This window comes from Stenella coeruleoalba (genome assembly GCF_951394435.1).
Source record: "Stenella coeruleoalba genome assembly, chromosome: 6".
NCBI classification, from domain to species: Eukaryota; Metazoa; Chordata; class Mammalia; order Artiodactyla; family Delphinidae; genus Stenella; species Stenella coeruleoalba.
In genome coordinates, this window is record NC_137151.1 from 117,305,059 (window position 1) to 117,325,052 (window position 19,994).

A 19,994-nucleotide genomic window follows, 5' to 3' on the forward strand; every position below is an offset into this window, starting at 1 on the left:
ACTTTCTCCCATTCTGAGGGTTGTCTTTGTCTTGTTTATGGTTTCCTTTGCTGTGCAAAAGCTTTTAAATTTCATTAGGTCCCATTTGTTTATTTTTGGTTTTATTTCCATTTTTCTAGGAGGTGGGTCAAAAAGGATCTTGCTGTGATTTATGTCATAGAGTGTTCTGCCTATGTTTTCCTCTAAGAACATGTCCTGTTTAATATACAATATGTACAGTTTTGAAGCATATTTTAAATTAATAATTACATTGTGAGCTTTCATTTCTATTATAAATTGTTGGAAGTCTCAATCCACTTACTTAATGCTTAGATATACGTTGTAATTCCTTGAGACAGTAAACAAAGTCAATGATCTTAATTTTTATTATGTAACATTTTACCTACAACTTATAAGATAGAATTTGGACTCAATTTTCAATCAAAATAAACTTATAAAATGTTTCTCTTTAATAGTTTCAGGATCTAAGACATTGATAAATGTTATGGACTAGGTCTAAGACCTACCTCCAAATTACTACTGTACTATTTGTCCACACACTTTAGGTTCAGCCCTCAAATTATTTATCAAAAGCTCCTTCTCAGTTTTATTGATCACTTTTCTAGGTTTTGGTTTCTTCCATATGGCTTTCATGGATATAGAGCCACCTAGTTTCTTTGGTGGCAGACTCTTTGCTCTACCATCCCTCTGTGTCATGCTTCCCAATAAAGTGTCCTTTCTAATTTATTGGCTTCTAGAAGCTTGGGAAGGTTCAGTGGAACTCTCATTTGACTGAGACTCAAAAGTTTTCTCTGGAACTCTTGGATTTTTAAAATGTGTCCAGAGCTACTGCCCAGGGTGAGATGAGGTCACATGGACCAGCTCTACTGCCTCAGTGCAGACTTGCTTTGTCTGTTTTATCTAGAGCTTCTGTTTTGTTCAATCTGGCTGACTCTGCCACCATTGTTTGATTTTTCACTTTTATGCAGGCAGCATTTAGCTTCTCTTTGAAAATCGTTGAATAAATATTTAAAGAATATTGCTTAGATCTACATTGTAGTTCCTTGAGGCAGTAAACAAAGTCAATGAACTGAATTAGTAGCCTAAACAAGGGTTTCTGCAACTCTGGGCTCAACCTGAGTTTAAAATATTTACATTTCACATTGAAGTATGTAGAGATAAAGGGGTATCATGTCATTCTCAAAAGTTTTAGAGAGGAATCATATATGTGTGTTTACACACAGATATATCAATGAATACATGCACAAAGGAGAGGGTAAAGCTAATGCAGTAATATTTGAGCATTTAGGGAATCTGGGAATTCTTTGCCCTCTTCATGCAATTTTTCTGTAAGTCTAAAGAATTAAAAAATAAGTAGAAAAGTTGATTTTTTAAGGAAAAAAACTTTAAAAGTTGTTTGAAAACTTGGTAAATATCTGGACTAGATAATGTAAATGTCTCTTCACAGTTCTATAATTATATATTTCCTTAATCATGTAAATCTAAATTTTTCCATAGACCAGCTTATCAAGTGGGGTGTTTGTCTCTTCTTTAACTTTTCTATTATGTTTCAGAATAGACTAGGTCCCACTGAACAGCTGTCAAATATCTTCGTAGTTTTACAATATCATGTATGGAATGTTGAAGGCTGCTTGAGAATCTGATTCATTTACTTACAAATTTATGGTAAATGTAACACATTTTCAAATGCCATGATTCATCGATTAAAATGCAGTCTAGAGGCTATAATTTACTTGTGGGGTGATGACAGCCAAAAGTCTTAAAATGATCAGTAAGGAAAGAGTCTGACTGTAACTATGAATAGTAACTATACCCCAATTTTAAAAAAAAGAAAACTATATGTTCAATTTCTTTTTAAAATATGTCTGTTCAAATTAAAGAAAAAAAAAGAAAGAATGTGAATTGTCAAGGTAATTTTAATGAAGCATTAAACCAAAAGATGGTTCTTGAAATATAAAAAATTAAATTCTGGTAAAGAGCAATAGGGGCTTAAAAAGTAATTATATTAGTTTTGTTTTTTTTTTCTTGCGGTATACACGTCTCTCTCTGTTGTGGCTTCTCCCGTTGCGGAGCACAGGCTCCGGACGCGCAGGCTCAGCGGCCATGGCTCACGGGCCCGGCCACTCCGCGTCATGTGGGATCTTCCCGGACTGGGGCACGAACCCATATCCCCTGCATCGGCAGGCGGATTCTCAACCGCTGCACCACCAGGGAAGCCCTAAATTAGTTTTTAATTTAAAAAAGTCAAGGGTCCTGAAAAGTCCAAATCCTACCACTCATGTTAAGGACCTCTACTAAGATAATGCTTCTGCTGTTGGGTTTGAACAATGGCTTCCAATTTCATTATCCTCCTCCACATTTCCCTTTTAAATAATTAGGTTAAAAAAAGAACACGGTGAAGGTTGGTATATGATTTTTTTCTCAGAATGGCAAATCAGAAATAAAATTGTATAGTTTGATTGGAGAACTCTATTTACAAAAACAAAACCACAGTTTTCATATTTGATATCTTTTGAAAAAAATTTAAGGGTAAATTTCAGGGGCCTTCTAAGTCAGACTTCATGTTTGGCTGGCCTATAGCATTTCTTTTTTAAAAATTTTATTATTTTAAAAAATTTTTTATAGGAGTATAGTTGATTAAAAATGTTGTGTTAGGGCTTCCCTGGTGACGCAGTGGTTGAGAGTCCGCCTGCCGATGCAGGGGACACGGGTTCGTGCCCCGGTCTGGGAGGATCCTACATGCCGTGGAGTGGCTGGGCCCGTGAGCCATGGCCGCTGAGCCTGCGCGTCCGGAGCCTGTGCTCCGCAGCGGAAGAGGCCACAGCAGTGAGGGGCCCGCGTAAAAATGTTGTGTTAGTTTCTGCTGTACAGCAAAGTGAATCAGTTATACATATACATATATCCATGCTTTTTTAGATTCTTTCCCATACAGGCCATTACAGAGTGCCCATTTCTGACAGCTTCAAACTGCTCTTCACTAAGACACCTCATTTTACCTGTGAAATGAAAGCAGTTCTTTATTGAGATAATGACCAAAAGTTATTTTTGAAGCTTGTTTGATGCTTGAGAACAAACAGCTGTACTGACCCATGCCCATAACACCCTGAAGGGTTTCTATGCCTGAGATTGTCCCTCAATAAAAATTCTAAATGAACATCTTGAATTCAGAAAACATTGGTCCTCGGAGGCACTTAGTTCTAAGAAACTGCAAATCCAGATACTTGGAGTTCAGCATGATGGATACCAAGCCAATCAAAATTGGATATAAAAAAGTTGGCTACTAAGTTTGATCAGGAAGAAATGAGTTAAAGAAGCAACAATGAACATAGAGTGGGGTACCCCAGAGTTATGAATAGAGTATAAAGCAATAAAATATGGGAAAGCTTTGCTACAGTTTCCTCAGAATCTGTTGTGATTTTTTGTTAATAGATTTAGATTTGGGATTATTTCCTAAGACTAATTTTTTAAATTAAACTTTAATGAAGATATTATTTTAAAATACAGTTCTATTTTTTTAAATTTAAATTACAACTTCATTGTTATCCTTTTGCGGATAATTTGTTTTGAAAAGGAATTAAGCACTTTTTCCCTGACCATTTTAGTGACTCCTTCCTTGTGTTTGGCTATTTTGATCAAGAGATCCTTGTCCTGTCAAGCATTGCTGTTGATCAACTCTATTTTCCTCTAGATAATAGCTTCCCCTCAGCAATGTCCAGCTCTGGATTCTGTTTCTTCTCCTCACCCTAGAAATCTGTGCCAAGTAAGAAAGAGAGAAAGGACTCAGAAACTAAGAAAAAGTAACTACAAGATACTTTTTGAGAGATTGGTGTTCATTTTTCATAGGGATTCTGAAATTTTTTTAGTTTAGAGTCATAGACAATTTTTAACATTTGTGTCAGTTTCATTTATTATAAACTCTTGCAGGAAAACTAACCTTCCAGTATGCCTTTTACTTGTGTTTAGATTTTTCCCCTTTGGGGAAGTATAGAAAGAACCATAAGGGCAGTATGAATCCGCTAGCTCAAGCTCACTGATGTCATCTGAAACTATAAAGGGACAAAGAATTAAGGAAGAAAGTCATACAGTTTTAAGTTCAAATTTGAGTTCATTGGGATTGGGGGCGTGTGAGTAGAGTTTTCTTATACTTAGGAAAATCCAATGGTAATCTTAAATTTGGCTATAAATTTACCATTTCTAATTGTAGATCTGCAATATAGATTCCAAAAATAAAAAGTTTAGAAAAGACCTCTTTGCCCTTTATTACACCATTTTTTGTGCCCCAACTTTGGTGCCTTCTCCAAACGGCAGACTCCTTAATACAGGAGCCGCTTTGATGACAACTTTGACTAGAGTGTAGATGCTGATAGCTTTTACTCTCCATTTCTCTTCCTTTTACAATTCAAAGCTGTGTAATTAGAGATCCATATCAGCAAATGCCTGAATTTTCCACCTCGTCTCAGAATTGAATTTGCAAAGAAGGTATCGCTGTTAAATTACTTGCCACCTAAATCCTTTTTCGTTTTTCGCCAAAGATTTTTAAGCATCAACTGGTTTTCTGGACAAGGGATTGAAAAGTCCCCAAAATAGCAGGATCAAAATCATTTTGCCTAAACAAAGAGATTGAATTAAGTCTGTTGAATGGACTCTGCTTTCCTTGTGCTATGAGACTGCAGTGTGAAATGTTATACATCCTCTGTCTGCCAGTTCTGGTTCTGCTCATTATATATAAAAAGCTCCTCCATCGCATTTTCAGCTTCCTTTTTTCTCTTTTTCTTTTTCTTTTTCTTTTTTGCGGTACGTGGGCCTCTCACTGTTGTGGCCTCTCCCGTTGCGGAGCACAGGCTCCGGACGCGCAGGCTCGGCGGCCATGGCTCACGGGCCCAGCCGCTCCGTGGCCTGTGGGATCTTCCCAGACCGGGGCTCGAACCCGCATCCCCTGCATCGGCAGGCGGACTCTCAACCACTGCGCCACCATGGAAGCCCTATTTTTTTTTCTTTTAACAGAAATGCTGGCATGCAACTTACTCCAGGAATAGCTCAGAGCTGATGCTCTCAACTTAGTCATGAGAATTACATTTCTCTCCTCTTTGGAAATATTCTCCCCCAGTCTCTGTAATCATGACCCCATAAGAGCTAGGCGATTGCAGTTAAAATGAAACATATAGTTTTGTAGAACATATAGGAAGCAGACTACTTCATATAGGAAGGAGAAATCGCGTTGTTGATTTCTCATATCAACAATACGCCCTTACGTTCTAAGCCACAAGAAATATTTATCTATAAGGACGTCTCTTCCCTTGAAAAGGAGGGTTTTATACGTAAAGCTCAGATCCAGTATATAACATTAAAAAGCATGCCTGTATATTTCTTATGTTGAAAATGTTTTCAAATAATGACTATAACTTATAAGAATGGTAGAACATTTTTACACAGTTTTCATGTTGAAAAATACCTACTAGTAGGAGTTATAAAATATATTGAAAAGAATCCAAGAGCGCTCTTGAATAGGCTTTTATTTCTCATCATATGATGCTATTTCTGAATCTTTTACACAGTCAGTTTTGAAAATGAAAACATCGTTTTTCCTTTTCAGAGAAATGATAAGATTAATTTACCTGTTGAAATGAGCAAAACAGAAGAATCATGAGCTTCTGCCTGTTATTTTGTTAACACTGTATAAACCAGTTATGTATTTTCAAAAGGATGCTTTCCAAATCTTGTACTTAATGATTACGTCCTTGGTAGGAGTACATACGCCCGACTCCCCACTTTCTCAGCCCGCATCCCCAGAGTTGTGTTTACTTACAGAAGCGCAGTTTTCAGACTTGTCTTCCACAAAACCAATTTGACAGGGCGTCCTCTGATTCTGCAGCCAGTAGTCTGTAGATTCCAGCAGGCTGTTGCTGCGGAGAACCTGAGGGAACCAAGACAAACTTCTCAGTGTTATTGGCAAGATTTTCTATTTAAACGAGGAACTCTTGTCTGAAGAATCTGTAAGTGTTTTGTTTGCCTCAGAGCATCTGGATATTAGAAAAAACTTCCAGGATAACAGCACCTCTAGAAGGTGTAAAATATTCAACCAGGAATCCAGTTTAGAGGGATACATTGAAGTGAATACTGTTGTTTCTTCTCTCATCTAATTCAACATCTGGAAACTTCAGTGTACCTGTGACTTTTGCATAATTTGCAGTCAAGTGATTTTTTTGGGGTATGGTTCAATTGGCAATAGGGAATCAAACTTCATTGAAGTGTTGGAACTCTTTTACATTCTACAATATGAACATTTTCGATTAAAAAATGTAGTTTCTCCATTTGGTGCAATACTGTTACCGAAATTATGATTCTTTAGTTCTTCAGCTTTGATAATATATCTGTGAAATAGGGCACAGCTCTTCTAGAGCACTTAGGATACTATATTAAATTTTAAAATGATTGGGAATAAGTAAGTGTCTTACAACAACCCTTTCCCTTGTAGAAGCAGTATGGTAAAGCAAAATCAATTTCAATACATAAATGAACAACACCGACTGTGATTTACAAATGCCTTGTTTCTGGGCTTTGATTTTAAAGCAATGAAGAAAAATTGCATTTCTGAGCCAAAACATTCTGAAGATTCAATCTCATAAACAAACAAATGACTCAACTTCTGATGTGCCTTAACTCTATTCAAATATTGTATAGGATTTTTCTCATCTTATATAAGATCTCCAATGCTCTCCTGGTACCCTCTGCTTTATTAAGGTACATGTCCGCTACTATTTGACAACTACCTTCACTTAATTAATATAACACATTTAATCAGTTTGGTTAATGCCACAAAAATAGAATGACACTTCAATTACATTTCATTTGCACAGTGAAGGATTGTCTTCTTTTGTTCTATAAAGATAAAAGTACATTAATTTTTGTCTCTGCATGTTGAGTTAACCAAATATGTCTGACACATTTTTCTATAACATTTTTGTTTCAGCTAAGTGATATTATTACTTTTAAAATATTTTTCCCACTCAATGTTTATTATTCCTGGAGATGACAAATTTTCATCATTCTTTTCCAGAACAGTACAAAGAGACACTTTGATGAGAAGGTAATTGAATGACGAACTTCAGTTATCAGTGCAGACTCAAGTTGGCAATGCCAAGATTTTATCTAAACTGTGGTTCTTAAAGTGTGAGCTGGGACCCCCTAGGGGTCACTGAGATCTTTCAGAGAGTCCAGAAGTCAAACTATACTTATTATAATACTAAGATTTTATTCACCCTTTTCATTCGAATTATCTCACGAGTACTCAGTGGAGTTCTCCAGGGTCCACACGAGGTGTGATGGTGTAACAGGCTGACTGCAGAAGCAAATAGGAGAGTCTAGCTGTCTTCTTTTAAGTCAGATATTAAGAAGATTTGCTAAAAATGTAAGATGAAATTACTCTTCTCATTAAAGTGTTTTGTTTTGGAAAACATAGATATTTTCCATAAAAATATGTATGTTAACATGTAATGTGTTTGTTATTTTAAAATAATTTTAAAATAATAAATTATGGTTATTTAAATTGTTACTGTTATTTTAAAATTACACATATTTAGAATTTTCTTAGCTTTTTTTCTATGAATTATAACTTTATATAGCTTCTTTAAGTTTCAGTATTTTCATTTCTTTCTATGTGGCTTCAGACTTCATCAAAATATGCTGAAAATACAATTTAGTATATAGCAAAAGCTGTTTTTTATAATTTTTATTTTATATTGACGTATACTTGATTAACAATGCTGTGTTAGTTTCAGGTGTACAAAAAAGTGATTCAGTTTACATGTATCTATTCTTTTTCAACTTATTTTCCCATTTATGTTATTACAGAGTATTGATATGTCAACCCCAAACTCCCAATTTATCCTTCCCTGCCACCTTTCCCCTTTGGTAACCATAAGTTTGTTCTCTAAGTCTGTTTCTGTTTTGCAAATAAGTTTATTTGTATCATTTTTTTTTTGATTCTGCAAGTAAGTCAGACAAAGACAAATATCATATGATATCGTGTACGTGTGGAAATTTTCTTAGCTTTAATTTATAATATGGAAAATATCAATAAGTATAAACCCTACAATCAGAAGCTTCATGAGGTCCCCCAACATTTTTAGAGTGCAAAGGAATTTTGATTCCAAAAAAATAAAATTGAGAACCATTGATCTAGACTAACTTTATTTAAAGAAGAAAAAGCTTCTCAGTCCACCTCCTCCACTGCCATTCACTTTTACTTTCAGCATATTTAGAATAGAATTTAAGAGACTGGACATTAGTGATCTAACTGCGTTGAAATCTAAACCTGGTCATTAGTAGCAGGAAGACCTTAGGTGGTTGCCTAAAATCTTGAGTCTAGGTTTCTACACCCGTGAATGGAGAGAGTAACACCCACCTGGTGGTGGGATCATTGGGGTATTCAGTGAGATGACAAGTGTCAAACACTTCAGCATGCAAGATGACAAGTCATCCTCTCAATACATGGTTCTCATTGTTACTATTTGATACGAACTTCAAAGGAAAATAGAAAATTGGAAGCCTTTGCCTGAAATTAGTGGATTGAAAGCATTTCAGATGGATGAAGACAAATTTTCTTCAGCAAATATTCTGACCTAAGGTGTAACTTCAGTTCAACATTTTGTAGTATTATTGGTTGCAGCTACTATTTTTTGTGTGGTTAGAATGTGCTGGGAAATGTGTTAAATTTTTCATATATTTATCTATTACCTTTAAATTTAGTCCTTAGTGCAGTACTATAAGGTAGGAATTAAAGAGAAGGATCTTCATGGCAATTGTCATTTTGCAGATGAAGACCTTGAGGTTTAGAGAGATTTGAGTTCCTGCCCCAAGCTGCTCAGAGCTGGACTTTGAATTCGGTTTTGAAGGTACCAAGTCTGTGAGTGAAATCATTTAACAATGTTGCCTTGCATAACCGCTACAGATGGGTGTGATTTGGGGTATGTTTCTGAAGCGTCATGTGCCTCTAATTTTTGTAAACATAACTACGTTTACTCTGCATCATAATAATGTTAGAGATTTTAAATGGAAGCATCAAATGAACATACCAGTTAAGAATACTTTGCAATGCAGTTTAATAACTCCTCTGACTAAAAATCCCTTCTTAGCCATTTCAAAGCTCACTCCACAGAAATTAGGCCCTGGACCTTTTCTGTATTCTAACGTATTCAAGGCACATGTAGCATGGTTGCAACAACCTGTGTGTCAACAGGAGAAAACAACTGCCCCTGATCGGAGCTTATGAATTATTCCTGTCTTAAGTCAGCCCCAAGGGGGGGCAGAGTTCAGACACAATTCACTTAGGTCTTCCAGAAAAGTGGTGGGCTGGACTGGCATATTTTCCAGGTGAAACGCAGAGAGTCAGAGATGCAAATGCCGAAAGGCATCACCCTGACACTTCCACACTGCAAGATTCCCAAGGCCATGAAAAAGACTGTCTCATGGTGAGGCTGACTGAGAGAACTGTCAGCTACCTAACAGATTTCTCCCGTGTTGAACTTCTCTGATATAGGGAAATAGCACAGAAAGATTAATATGTTGAGTCTTCTACTATAAGGGCATTTTTGGCACCTATTTTAAACATAAATAATAACTAAACATATACAAAGATCTTGTTCTGCCCTATCCTAAGAGGGGGGAAAAGTCGACAGCTTTATGGACCTGCTTACTCAGTGGAAAATGCTAGAAAGACTTCCCACTTGGCTATTCCATATCCTTTGGATCCTGAGTGTCTTCTCAAAGGTCCATCTTTGCTTTAGAGGAAACAGAAATGTCAGAGCGAGGAAGTGAAATTTAAAGTGCCACCTAAATCTTTCAATTGCTTAAGAACAAATGTTTTGAGGAGAACATCTTTCGTGAGAATATTCATTCACGGTGTAATTTTAAAATGTGAATTTTATTCATCATAATTTAAAAAATAGTTTATTTGATCTTATCAATAATTAAAATACATTTCATTGATATTTAGAGATTATTAATTATTTAATACTTATATTCCTTCATTATTGACCAAAAAATAATACATTTAATTGAGAACTCTCTGGGCTAAGGCCCTAATAGATGTTATCTGAATTAAACTGCTAGACTTACGAGGTAGAATTTGAGGGCTAATATGTGAAATGCGCTTAAAACAGTGCTTGGCATATAGCAAGTGTTCAATAAACATTTGCTATTATAAAAATTATTATTCTGTTTGCCCAGACTTAGAGGGGTCAATAATTTTCTTGTTAGTGGAGAGCTAGCATTTGAGCCAGGCCCTCTGGTCCCAAAGCCCCCATTAGGCATGGCTCCATTGCAAGGTGGTAAAATCACATAATTTCTCATCCTTGGATTCTACCAAACATGTCTATGCATTTATCCACCTCTCCCTCACGGGCCTGGACTGGGTGGTCAGGAGCTTTGAGCTCCAGCCTGACCCTACTGTCTGTGTGGTCAGGCTACCCAGCAGCTCCCAGCCTCCGTTTGTCCTTTGTATACAATTAAATCCTGTGATCTGAAGGGCCATATTCTACATGGAACTTCAGTAATTCTCTGCCTTCATACTCCTTTCATTCCTTCTGCTGTTCCAACTCCCAAATACATTAAGAGCCAAATAAGCAAAGAAAATAAAAATGCAGGTTTCAATAAACCACTTAGAATCATACGTTAAGCAATTTTAACCCGTGAAAAGCTTTCGGTGTAATGGTTTAGCCAAGCCATTAGAAAAAGAGGGATGCTTGAAAGAAGAACATGTGCTTGAGAATTTAATAATTTTGAAGCTTTATGAATATTATCTCCCTGCTGAGACAGTCACTTTCTGATGGCGGGGAGGGAAAGAGAAAAACTCACCAGGCTCTCAATGGCTCATTCATTTATCTGCTATTTTTAGCTGCAGGTTCAATTATTTCAGATGAAGAGCTAATAACAAACAAGCTGTGCATTCAATAGTTTGAAATAACAAGGGCACATTTTCTCTTAAAATTTCATGAGTGTCCTAAGCGATGGAGAAAGAGTGTTCTGCTCTCTTCTACAGTGACTTTCCTCTTTTATCTAGAGAAGCAAGTTGTAGGAATTTAGTATTGATATGGCATGGGGAGGGGAAAATGGACTCCTGGTAACCTGGACACAGCTCTAAACATTGCTGGGCAGAAAAAAATAATAGTAATTAGATTGGAGAAGACAGTAATTTAAGGTTAGTCACAGAGGTTTGGAGGCAGAGCTGATATTCTCTTCCATCTCATCACTTACTGAGTGATCTTGGGCAAGTCATTTAGCTTCTGCAGGACTTAGTTTTTGCATTTATTACAGGAGGATGATTACAGGCACTTCAAAAAGTTATTCCCAGTCTCAAATAAGAGAAGGTTCATGAAGGATCTACCCTCTTACCCGAGTAGGCAATTGATAGGGGATGGCTTTTATTATGAGAATGCAATAAAGTTTAGAAAACACATTTTCCATCTTAGCATTTTCTTGATCTCCGCACAGCACCTGGCGGTTTCTCTTCATTTGTATTTGTGGGGCTGCATTCGTATTTTACCCCTCTCGCTTCTCTCATCTCCTCCTTCACTCAATATTCGGTCAACAGAGGTTCATTGAACTCTTTTGATGTTTGACACTGGGAATATTAAGATGAACGAAATGACTGCTGTGCCTTGGGAATTAAACTCTAAGAGGGGAGAACAAGCGCTGACTGGCCCGTGATAGAGAAAGCAGGTGCTATGATCAGGACGATCCGTGTCAGAGATCACCCAGGATGGAGTAGCCAGTTCAACCTGTGGAAGGTTGAGACTGTGCACTTGACCCTCATGTCAAGTTGAAAGATGCGTCTGAGTTGTCTGGGGATGTTGGAGAAGGTTGGGAGAACATATCTCTCTTTCTAACTAGCTTTCCTCTCTGATGCCCTAAAAGGGAGTATCCCCTCTGCATAGGGCCTCAGCGTGTTGCTCGTTCCACCCCTCACAACCCTTTTCCTCGGAGATCTTATTGACTCTCTGGGTACTAATTCCCGCCTGGGGGGATGACTCACTGGTCTACGACTTCATCTTTGACCTTTCTCTAGAGCTTGGCTTTTCACAGTTCTAGCTGTTAGTTATTTTTCTTGGATCTCCTGCTGTCACCTTGGACTCTTTGTGTCTAAACCCCAATTCCAGCCCTTAAAAGAAACCTGACTCCCTGACTTCTGTATTTGCAGTTAATGGAAGAACAATTCTCTCCTACCCTGGCTTGAAACGTCTGTGCCATCTGGAACGCCTCTTTATCTGTTTCTAGTCTTATATTTTGCTCTAATTTTTTCTTTAATTCACTTAACATTTAAGTACATGCTATAGACTAGTCTCTGGGTAATACAATAGTGAATAATGCAGACCCGATCTCCACATTTATGGAACTTAAAATCTGGCATGGAAACCCAGCAGTAAATAAAGGAGCACTGAAATACACTTCATACACTTTTAATTATAAATCGTGGTAGGTAGTATAAAGAAATTCAACATGGTGGAGCGATAGAGAATAAAAGAGATGGGATGATACTTGGGAAGGGCAATTAGGGAAGGCTGGACACCCACAGGGTCCTTAACAATTACAATTGTTAACGTTATAATGGTCTGTCTCTTCTATCTCCTTCACCCCTTGCCTCTCAAATCCATCTAGCTTACTGAAACCAGAATCAGAGATAAGTTCTAGGCTTTGAAGACAAACCTGGTTTCAAATTCCGGTTTTTCCATTAATTAACTGTGCAACCTAAGGCGGTCACTTAACCTCTTTGAGACTCAGTTTTTCCACCTACAAAATGAGGTCGGTGTTGCACTCACAATGAGGAATTTTTTTAGTAGACATTAAAAATACGAAACAGGGCTTCCCTGGTGGCGCAGTGGTTAAGAGTCCGCCTGCTGATGCAGGGGACACGGGTTCGTGCCCCGGTCCGGGAGGACCCCACGTGCCGCGGAGCGGCTGGGCCCGTGAGCCATGGCCGCTGAGCCTGCGCGTCCGGAGCCTGTGCTCCGCAATGGGAGAGACCACAACAGTGAGAGGCCCGCGTACCGCAAAAAAAAAAAAAAAAAAAAAAAAAAAAAATACGAAACACACACAGTATCTGACTACTTTAGGTGTTCACAAACAGTGAATAGTGAATAATAAATAGCTATTATTATCACAAATATGATTACTGCTGTTATGTAATTCTCTCCCAAGCCCTTAACCTCAATTGATTAATTGACCCAATAAACATTAGCATTGTACCATCTATTCCTACTGGAAACCAAACCAGGCCCTGGGGAACAAGGAAGGACATATTTGCTCAGTGAGCCCCAAATTTTATGGGCTTATTGTCAAACTATGGCCTAGTATTCAAGACAGAACCTAATTCAGCTCCCACCTGTTAGTCATTTCATGAATAGGTATTAAGCTCCAATGCTCAGGATACTGAACTATGCCCAGTTTAGGTGTTTTCCCGGCTTTGTCGCCAATACTTTCTCTGCACACACCCTCTGCTAGAATCTCCCACTTACTAAAAGAGCTCCAACTTCTAGACTTTATAATGCACATGCTTTTCCTCATATCTTTCCACCAGCTCCCTGAACTTTTTCCCAGAAGTTCCTTCCCAGCTATCAAGATATAATTGAAACCAACCCCTTTTCCCTATCAAATGTTTCTTCTTCATGATGAAAACAATTTTTTATCTCAGAATTTTGGAATGTGCATGCATGTCTTGTCCTTCCCATTAGATGATATGAGTATTATTTCTGCAAGGCTTTTGTTTTCCTCAGAGATTTTATGGAAAGGTTACAAAGAATTTTTATGTTGAGCAAATTCCCATTTTCTACTTCTGTACTATCAAATATTGTCAGATTTTATTTTCTGATAATTGTAAGTATAACGATGTTAAGAAGCATCAAAGCCCTTAAAGAGAAAAATTTCAAACACAAAATGCTACATTTGCCTAATGTATGTATCATGATTAATGATGGAATGGTGCTTAAAATTAATTGAATAATGTCATCAGAACAATGAACTCATTCTTCAAAAGCAGAGATTTTTTGTTCCCCCAACCCCAAACAGGTAGACTCAGAGAAGTTAAGATGTGTTGGGATTTTGAGACATTGACTCTCTCAGCTGTCTGGAGGCTGGAGAGAACCTGGGTTGTCCGTTCCAGGGCAAGCGCCTCTGGCCATCTGCTTATTCAAGAGTTCCAAACAAATATTATTTTTAAAAATACGTATAATAATGTGGAAAAGATTTGGAAACACCGTCTAAAGAAATCATCCTTTCAAATGTTGCAGTTCATTTTCATGAATGTGTGCTGGAGATGAGGAAGGAAAAAGCAAGAGGAGCGATAAAATGAAGGAAGCCAGAAAAGTGCATTAATAGAGTTCTGAGCAACCCTCAGAGAAGAATCTCCAGGCCCCTATTGCTGTTCTAGCCGTTTTCTAGGAAACTCAATTAAATTTTTCTTACACAAAGAGATTGTAATGTGAGCAGGGCAATTAGATTTGCATAGTGAGTGGTAAAGATGGCAGAGAGTTGATAAGAATGATGTTAGGGAAGAACGAAGGCAGCTATTCATCAGACATTATTACCTATTTGCTCTGCAATAAACAGTGGCATCTCTACTGCTGGTAACATTTTCTTCATAGAGATATCACATCCCTATAAAATTCACCCTTTTATCAATTACAGGAAAAAATCTGTAAAAAATACAAACACATGGAGGCTAAATAATACGCTACTAAATAACCAAGAGATCACTGAAGAAATCAAAGAGGAAATCAGAAAATACCTAGACACAAATGACAATGAAAATACGATGACCCAAAATCTATGGGATGCAGCAAAGCAGTTCTGAGAAGGAAGTTTATAGCAATACAATCCTACCTCAAGAAACAAGAAATATCTCAAATAAACAACCTAACCTTACATGTAAAGCAATCAGAGAAAGAAGAACAAAAAAACCCCCAAAGTTAGCAGAAGGAAAGAAATCATAAAAATCAGATCAGAAATAAATGAAAAAAAATGAAAGAAACAATAACAAAGATCAATAAAACTAAAAGCTGGTTCTTTGTGAAGGTAAACAAAATTGACAAACCATTAGCCAGACTCATCAAGAAAAAAAGGGAGAAGACTCAAATCAACAGAATTAGAAATGAAAAAGTAACTTTTCATTTCGTTTTCAAAAGTAACAATGGACACTGCAGAAGTACAAAGGATCATTTTGTGTAATTTTACACACTTATTTTATGTTGAGTTAATCTGTGCCTTAGCGAACTTTTTGGAGAACTCTGTAATCTTTTGTTTTCCACTCTGGGATATGATACCTTTTCACTACCTCACAGCGAAACTCTATTGCTTATTTAAAGCAAACTGAACTCCTAAAAAGAGACAAGGAAACAAACTGGAAATTAAATTATTGTGTGGAGGGAAAAAAGTGGCATAGAAAACTCAGTGGTTTCGTCTCAGTTTCTCAGAAGGTTGAATTAAATGTTAAGATAACATTTTCCTTTTAATGATGATTCTTCTGGCTGACTGCCTGACGTTTTATGTATTTAGCCTCCTTTGACAAAAGGGGGAAACTGTTTCCAAAGTATGAATAATCATGTTTGATTATTCATAGGACATATTCTGCAATGATCATCTGGTTGGATGTGAAACATTCTTGCATTACACGAATGACACCCAGTACAGTTTGGAAATCTTGTAATTGATTATTACAAAAGTATTGGAAAACAATGGAGTTCTTTTAAGGCCTTGGAACTAGCAATTCTCCTCTGTCAAGGAGCAGATCAAAGGCATAGATGGTTTGGAAGTTTGGGAAGGAAATGCTTAGCAGCGGATCTGCAATTCTTTCTCTCTTTACTGTGGAGAATGGTGGGAGGGAATACCCCCAGAGAAGAAAGAAGGTGACATTCTCATATCTCGTTATAAACATACTAACCTCAAGATAAACTGTACTCTTATAGCGAGAGAGTCCTTATCTATGGGATGCTTTTAGCAATCCTGGTCGAACTAAGCTTGCCTCTGGGAAATAAATATGAAATATACTGATTTATAAATATTTCTGACAAATGTCACACATGCAAGTAACTGAGTATAAAATGGAAATGTTTCACGAACAAAAGGGCTCTCTTCTTTGAAATTAATGTCCCCATGTATGTACTCTGAAGACTTTGTATATTAACCAGGCACAGAGTTTATCCTAATGTGGCAAGAAATGAACTAGGTAGACAGTTTCAGATCTCTCCCTGCTTTTCTTGTGCCACACAATTACTCTGTCCTGGAAGCTACATTGTATATCAATGCAATCACAAGAAAGGTATAAGAGCACAGAGGGCAATTCAGCAGTATCAAGCCATGCTTGTTTACTTCTGCCACATCACACTTCAGCCAGTTGGCTGGCTGAAGAATGCTTTGAAAGTTGATCAGCGCTTTCTCCACATGAAAAGGAAAACCAAGTTTGAGTCTCAAGTATAAAATACAAGAGTTTCAAACACAGATATACTCAGGAAATGCTATTATAGTATAATTTATGAATGGTCTGATTTAAAGAGAGTCAAATTAGACATACATGGAGGACAGCTGATTAATTGCTATTTAATTGCTATTTAGATGCAGTATAATGCTGTCACGTTGATATGACCAGTGATGGAAATGTGATTTTTAATGTTAGGAGAAGCAAAGGATAAGAAAAAACGCACGTATAGGAAAACACATGATGTGTATCTAGACCTACCATTGACTTTGTATGATTTTTCTGCAAAGTGTAAGTAGCGCGGATTTTGCTGTTCATCAAAGGGACAGCGGATTTGGCCACCTATCCCTTGAGTACTGATGTGTACCTTTGGCCTTTGGCAATTATAAGAAAGTGACATTTCTCATGTCTTTACTCTTCCTTGGAAGAAGCTGCTGGGAACAACTACCTTCTAAGATGTCAGCATGTGGACACATGATTTGCTAAGGTTCACACCTGCTTCTTGGATAGTCCTCATTCTGGAGCGTGTGAGCCCTCATCTGGACCTTTTAGGGCAGGTCTCCTTCTCAACATGTAGAGATAAGCCTGGTAAATGTGGGCATGCACATGACAGGGCTCGTTTTCAGAGATTCATGAGCCAGAAGGCCCCTATGGAGGACTCTTCAAGTTTATCTGAGCCAAGTCTTTCCGTCCCATTCTGGCAGAATTGAAAAGTGGGCACTTTTATCAGAAGGGTGAGCCTGGCCAGATACAGGGAAGGTGGATGCTGTTAGGACTGGTGGGGAACATGGTGCTTACTGCCGGCTACAAGGCTGAGAGGGTTGCTTACATGGAGGATGGAAGGGAAAGAGATGAGAACCTTAAGGCTAGTGACGGGGAACCCTGGGATGGTAAGATATTCTAAAGGCCCACAGAGAGAAAAGAGAGTTTTGAATGCCAGATTAGATATTTAAAAAAATTGAGATCCCCTCTCAGTTTTGGATAGAGATATTGAATACCTAATATAAAGGTTTGGTGTAATTGCAATAATTCAGGAAAAAAGATCACTTGCCTAGTTTCAATAGTGCAACATCACTCTCAATTCCACAAAATGTTTTCAGCTATTCTGGGTTTTCAGAGTCCTACTTTTTGGTTAAAAAAAAAAAAGAAAGAAAGAAAAGGAAAGGCACTGCAAAATCCTTCCAGGAGTTCTTCACACACAGCAAAAAGGACGCTCAAGGAACGGAGCTGTAGAGAACAGAATAAGACTAGCATATTGGAGTCTCAAGTACTCTATATAGCAATTGTTGGCAGGAAAGAGAGGTGGTGTGGAGTCCTGAATAGAAGTCTTGACTTTTGAAGTAAGAAGCTGAATCATATTCAAACTGCAAAGTGAGCCATAATTGCTGGTTTTCAATAAAGTTTCCCACGTAAGATTACTGAATTGACATTTTCCAAAGAATAAACTCGCCATGTAGCACATATAGCCCCACCTCTCTAAAGTTCAGTGTGGACCAGCCTGCTTTAAAGGCAAGAGAAGACATTCATCATTTCAACCTGCTTTTGGTGAAGGCAGAGGAAATTAGTCCCCACCAGGGCCCGCATCATCTTTGTTCTGGCCTCAGTGCAACCTTGAAGCCTCCGGGATGTCAGTGTGGCTCAGCACATGAGGAAGTTTCCTTAGGCAGTCAGCGAAATGGCCCCCAGAGGGAATTCTGTGGCTGGCTCTTTAGATGCAGCTTGGCTGAATCTGAACCTGTGAACTCGTTACCTTGTCTCTTAGCTCTTCTTCCTAATGACCTCAATGACACCACCACTCATGGACGTCTTGGTTCAAATAGTCAGAGTTCGTGGTTCTGTTCAACTCTCAATGTCATGGAGACCTATTGACCTTGACTTCCAAATGTGTCTCATCAGAGTTCGTTTTTCCCTCCTCCCACTGCCTGTATACAGATTCTGCCTCTCTGTTCCCTGCTTCCCTATCCACTTCAGCTATGCTTCCCCTGGCATCCCAGACTCCACTCTCCCTTTGCTCTAAGGAATTATCTTTGGAACTACTATATTAACCATCTTCAAATATCACTTTTAGTAAGACAACTATTTCTTTTTTTTTTTTAGGTCGTTTTATTGCTGGACAATGCACACTTTTCTTTCTAAAAAACGTATATATATGTATTATATATACATATTATATAATAGATACATATTTTTTTTCCCCAGCACCACGTGGCATGTGGGATCCCAGTTCCATGACCAGGGATCGAACCCACGACCCCTGAATTGGAAGTGCAGAGTCTTAACCACTGGACCTCCAGGGAAGTCCATACTGTCTAATTCTTTTCTTAAAAATCTCCCTGTTTATTCAATGCCCCTGATTACTCCTGCAGGAGGGCAATAAAACAAGACACCTAGCAGTTTAACAATATTTGGATAGGCCATTCTCTGGTATCAAAATCTGAGCCTGGGGCTTCCCTGGTGGCGGAGTGGTTGAGAGTCCGCCTGCTGATGCAGGGGACGCGGTTTCGTGCCCGGGTCCGGGAGGATCCCACATGCCGCGGAGCGGCTGGGACCGTGAGCCATGGCCGCTGAACCTGCGCGTCCAGAGCCTGTGCTCCGCAGCGGGAGAGGCCACAGCAGTGAGAGGCAGGCCCACGTACAGCAAAAAAAAAAACAAAAACAAAAACAAAACAAAACAAACAAACAAAAAAATCTGAGCCTGAAAAACACTACCAGGTTGCTTGATCAGAAGAGAGTATTTATAGAGCTCTGAGTAATTTACATTTCAGAGGGAAAAGCCTTGTGTCTTCCTTCTATAGAAAGGTGGCTATGGCTCAATTATGCTGGCTTTGTATTAAATTTTATTTATTTAGTTATGTATTTTTAAAAGCCCTTCCTTCCTTTAAAGAAACAGTTTCTAGGGCTTCCCTGGTGGCGCAGTGGTTGAGTCCGCCTGCCGATGCAGGGGACACGGGTTCGTGCCCCGGTCCGGGAAGATCCCACATGCCGCGGAGCAGCTGGACCCGTGAGCCATGGCCGCTGAGCCTGCGCGTCTGGAACCTGTGCTCTGCAACGGGAGAGGCCACAACAGTGAGGCCCGCGTAGCGCAAAAAAAAAAAAAAAAAAGAAACAGTTTCTACAAATACAGAATATTATAGCTATTTTCCATCATGTACTTCCTAGAATTAATACTGAGCCTTTTGGCCAAGAGCAGTATAATTCTGACTAGTAAAAATGTCTTTAGAGATATGGATCAGATTCTGAAAAAGCTTCTCAGTTTGTATGCCCATGCCTGCACACATTAATTGAATTGCTTTTGTTAATTACATGTCATCAAAATGATATGGGCTTAGATGAAAATGTATATTACAGAGTAGGATGAAACATCAAGGAGCTTCTATTCTGTTCTTCAGATGTATCTGTGCCACTGTTGACAGCAAATTTTTTTTTTTTTTTTTTTTTTTTTGTGGTACGCAGGCCTCTCACTGCTGTGGCCTCTCCCGTTGCGGAGCACAGGCTCCGGACGCGCAGGCTCAGCAGCCATGGCTCACGG

At 38.3% G+C, this 19,994-nt stretch overlaps 1 protein-coding gene across 3 annotated transcripts in view; it reads right to left on the minus strand.

The window, feature by feature from the left end:
- Nucleotides 1–19,994, minus strand: part of SPHKAP (SPHK1 interactor, AKAP domain containing) — a gene marked incomplete at both ends in the record, with an annotated part of 128,832 nt that overhangs the window by 70,355 nt on the left and 38,483 nt on the right. For all 3 annotated transcript variants that reach the window (XM_079924948.1, XM_079924947.1, XM_079924946.1), the window contains one exon: nucleotides 5,807–5,914. In XM_079924948.1, coding sequence (XP_079781074.1) covers nucleotides 5,807–5,914 — 108 coding nt within the window. The remainder of the gene's footprint in view (nucleotides 1–5,806; nucleotides 5,915–19,994) is intronic.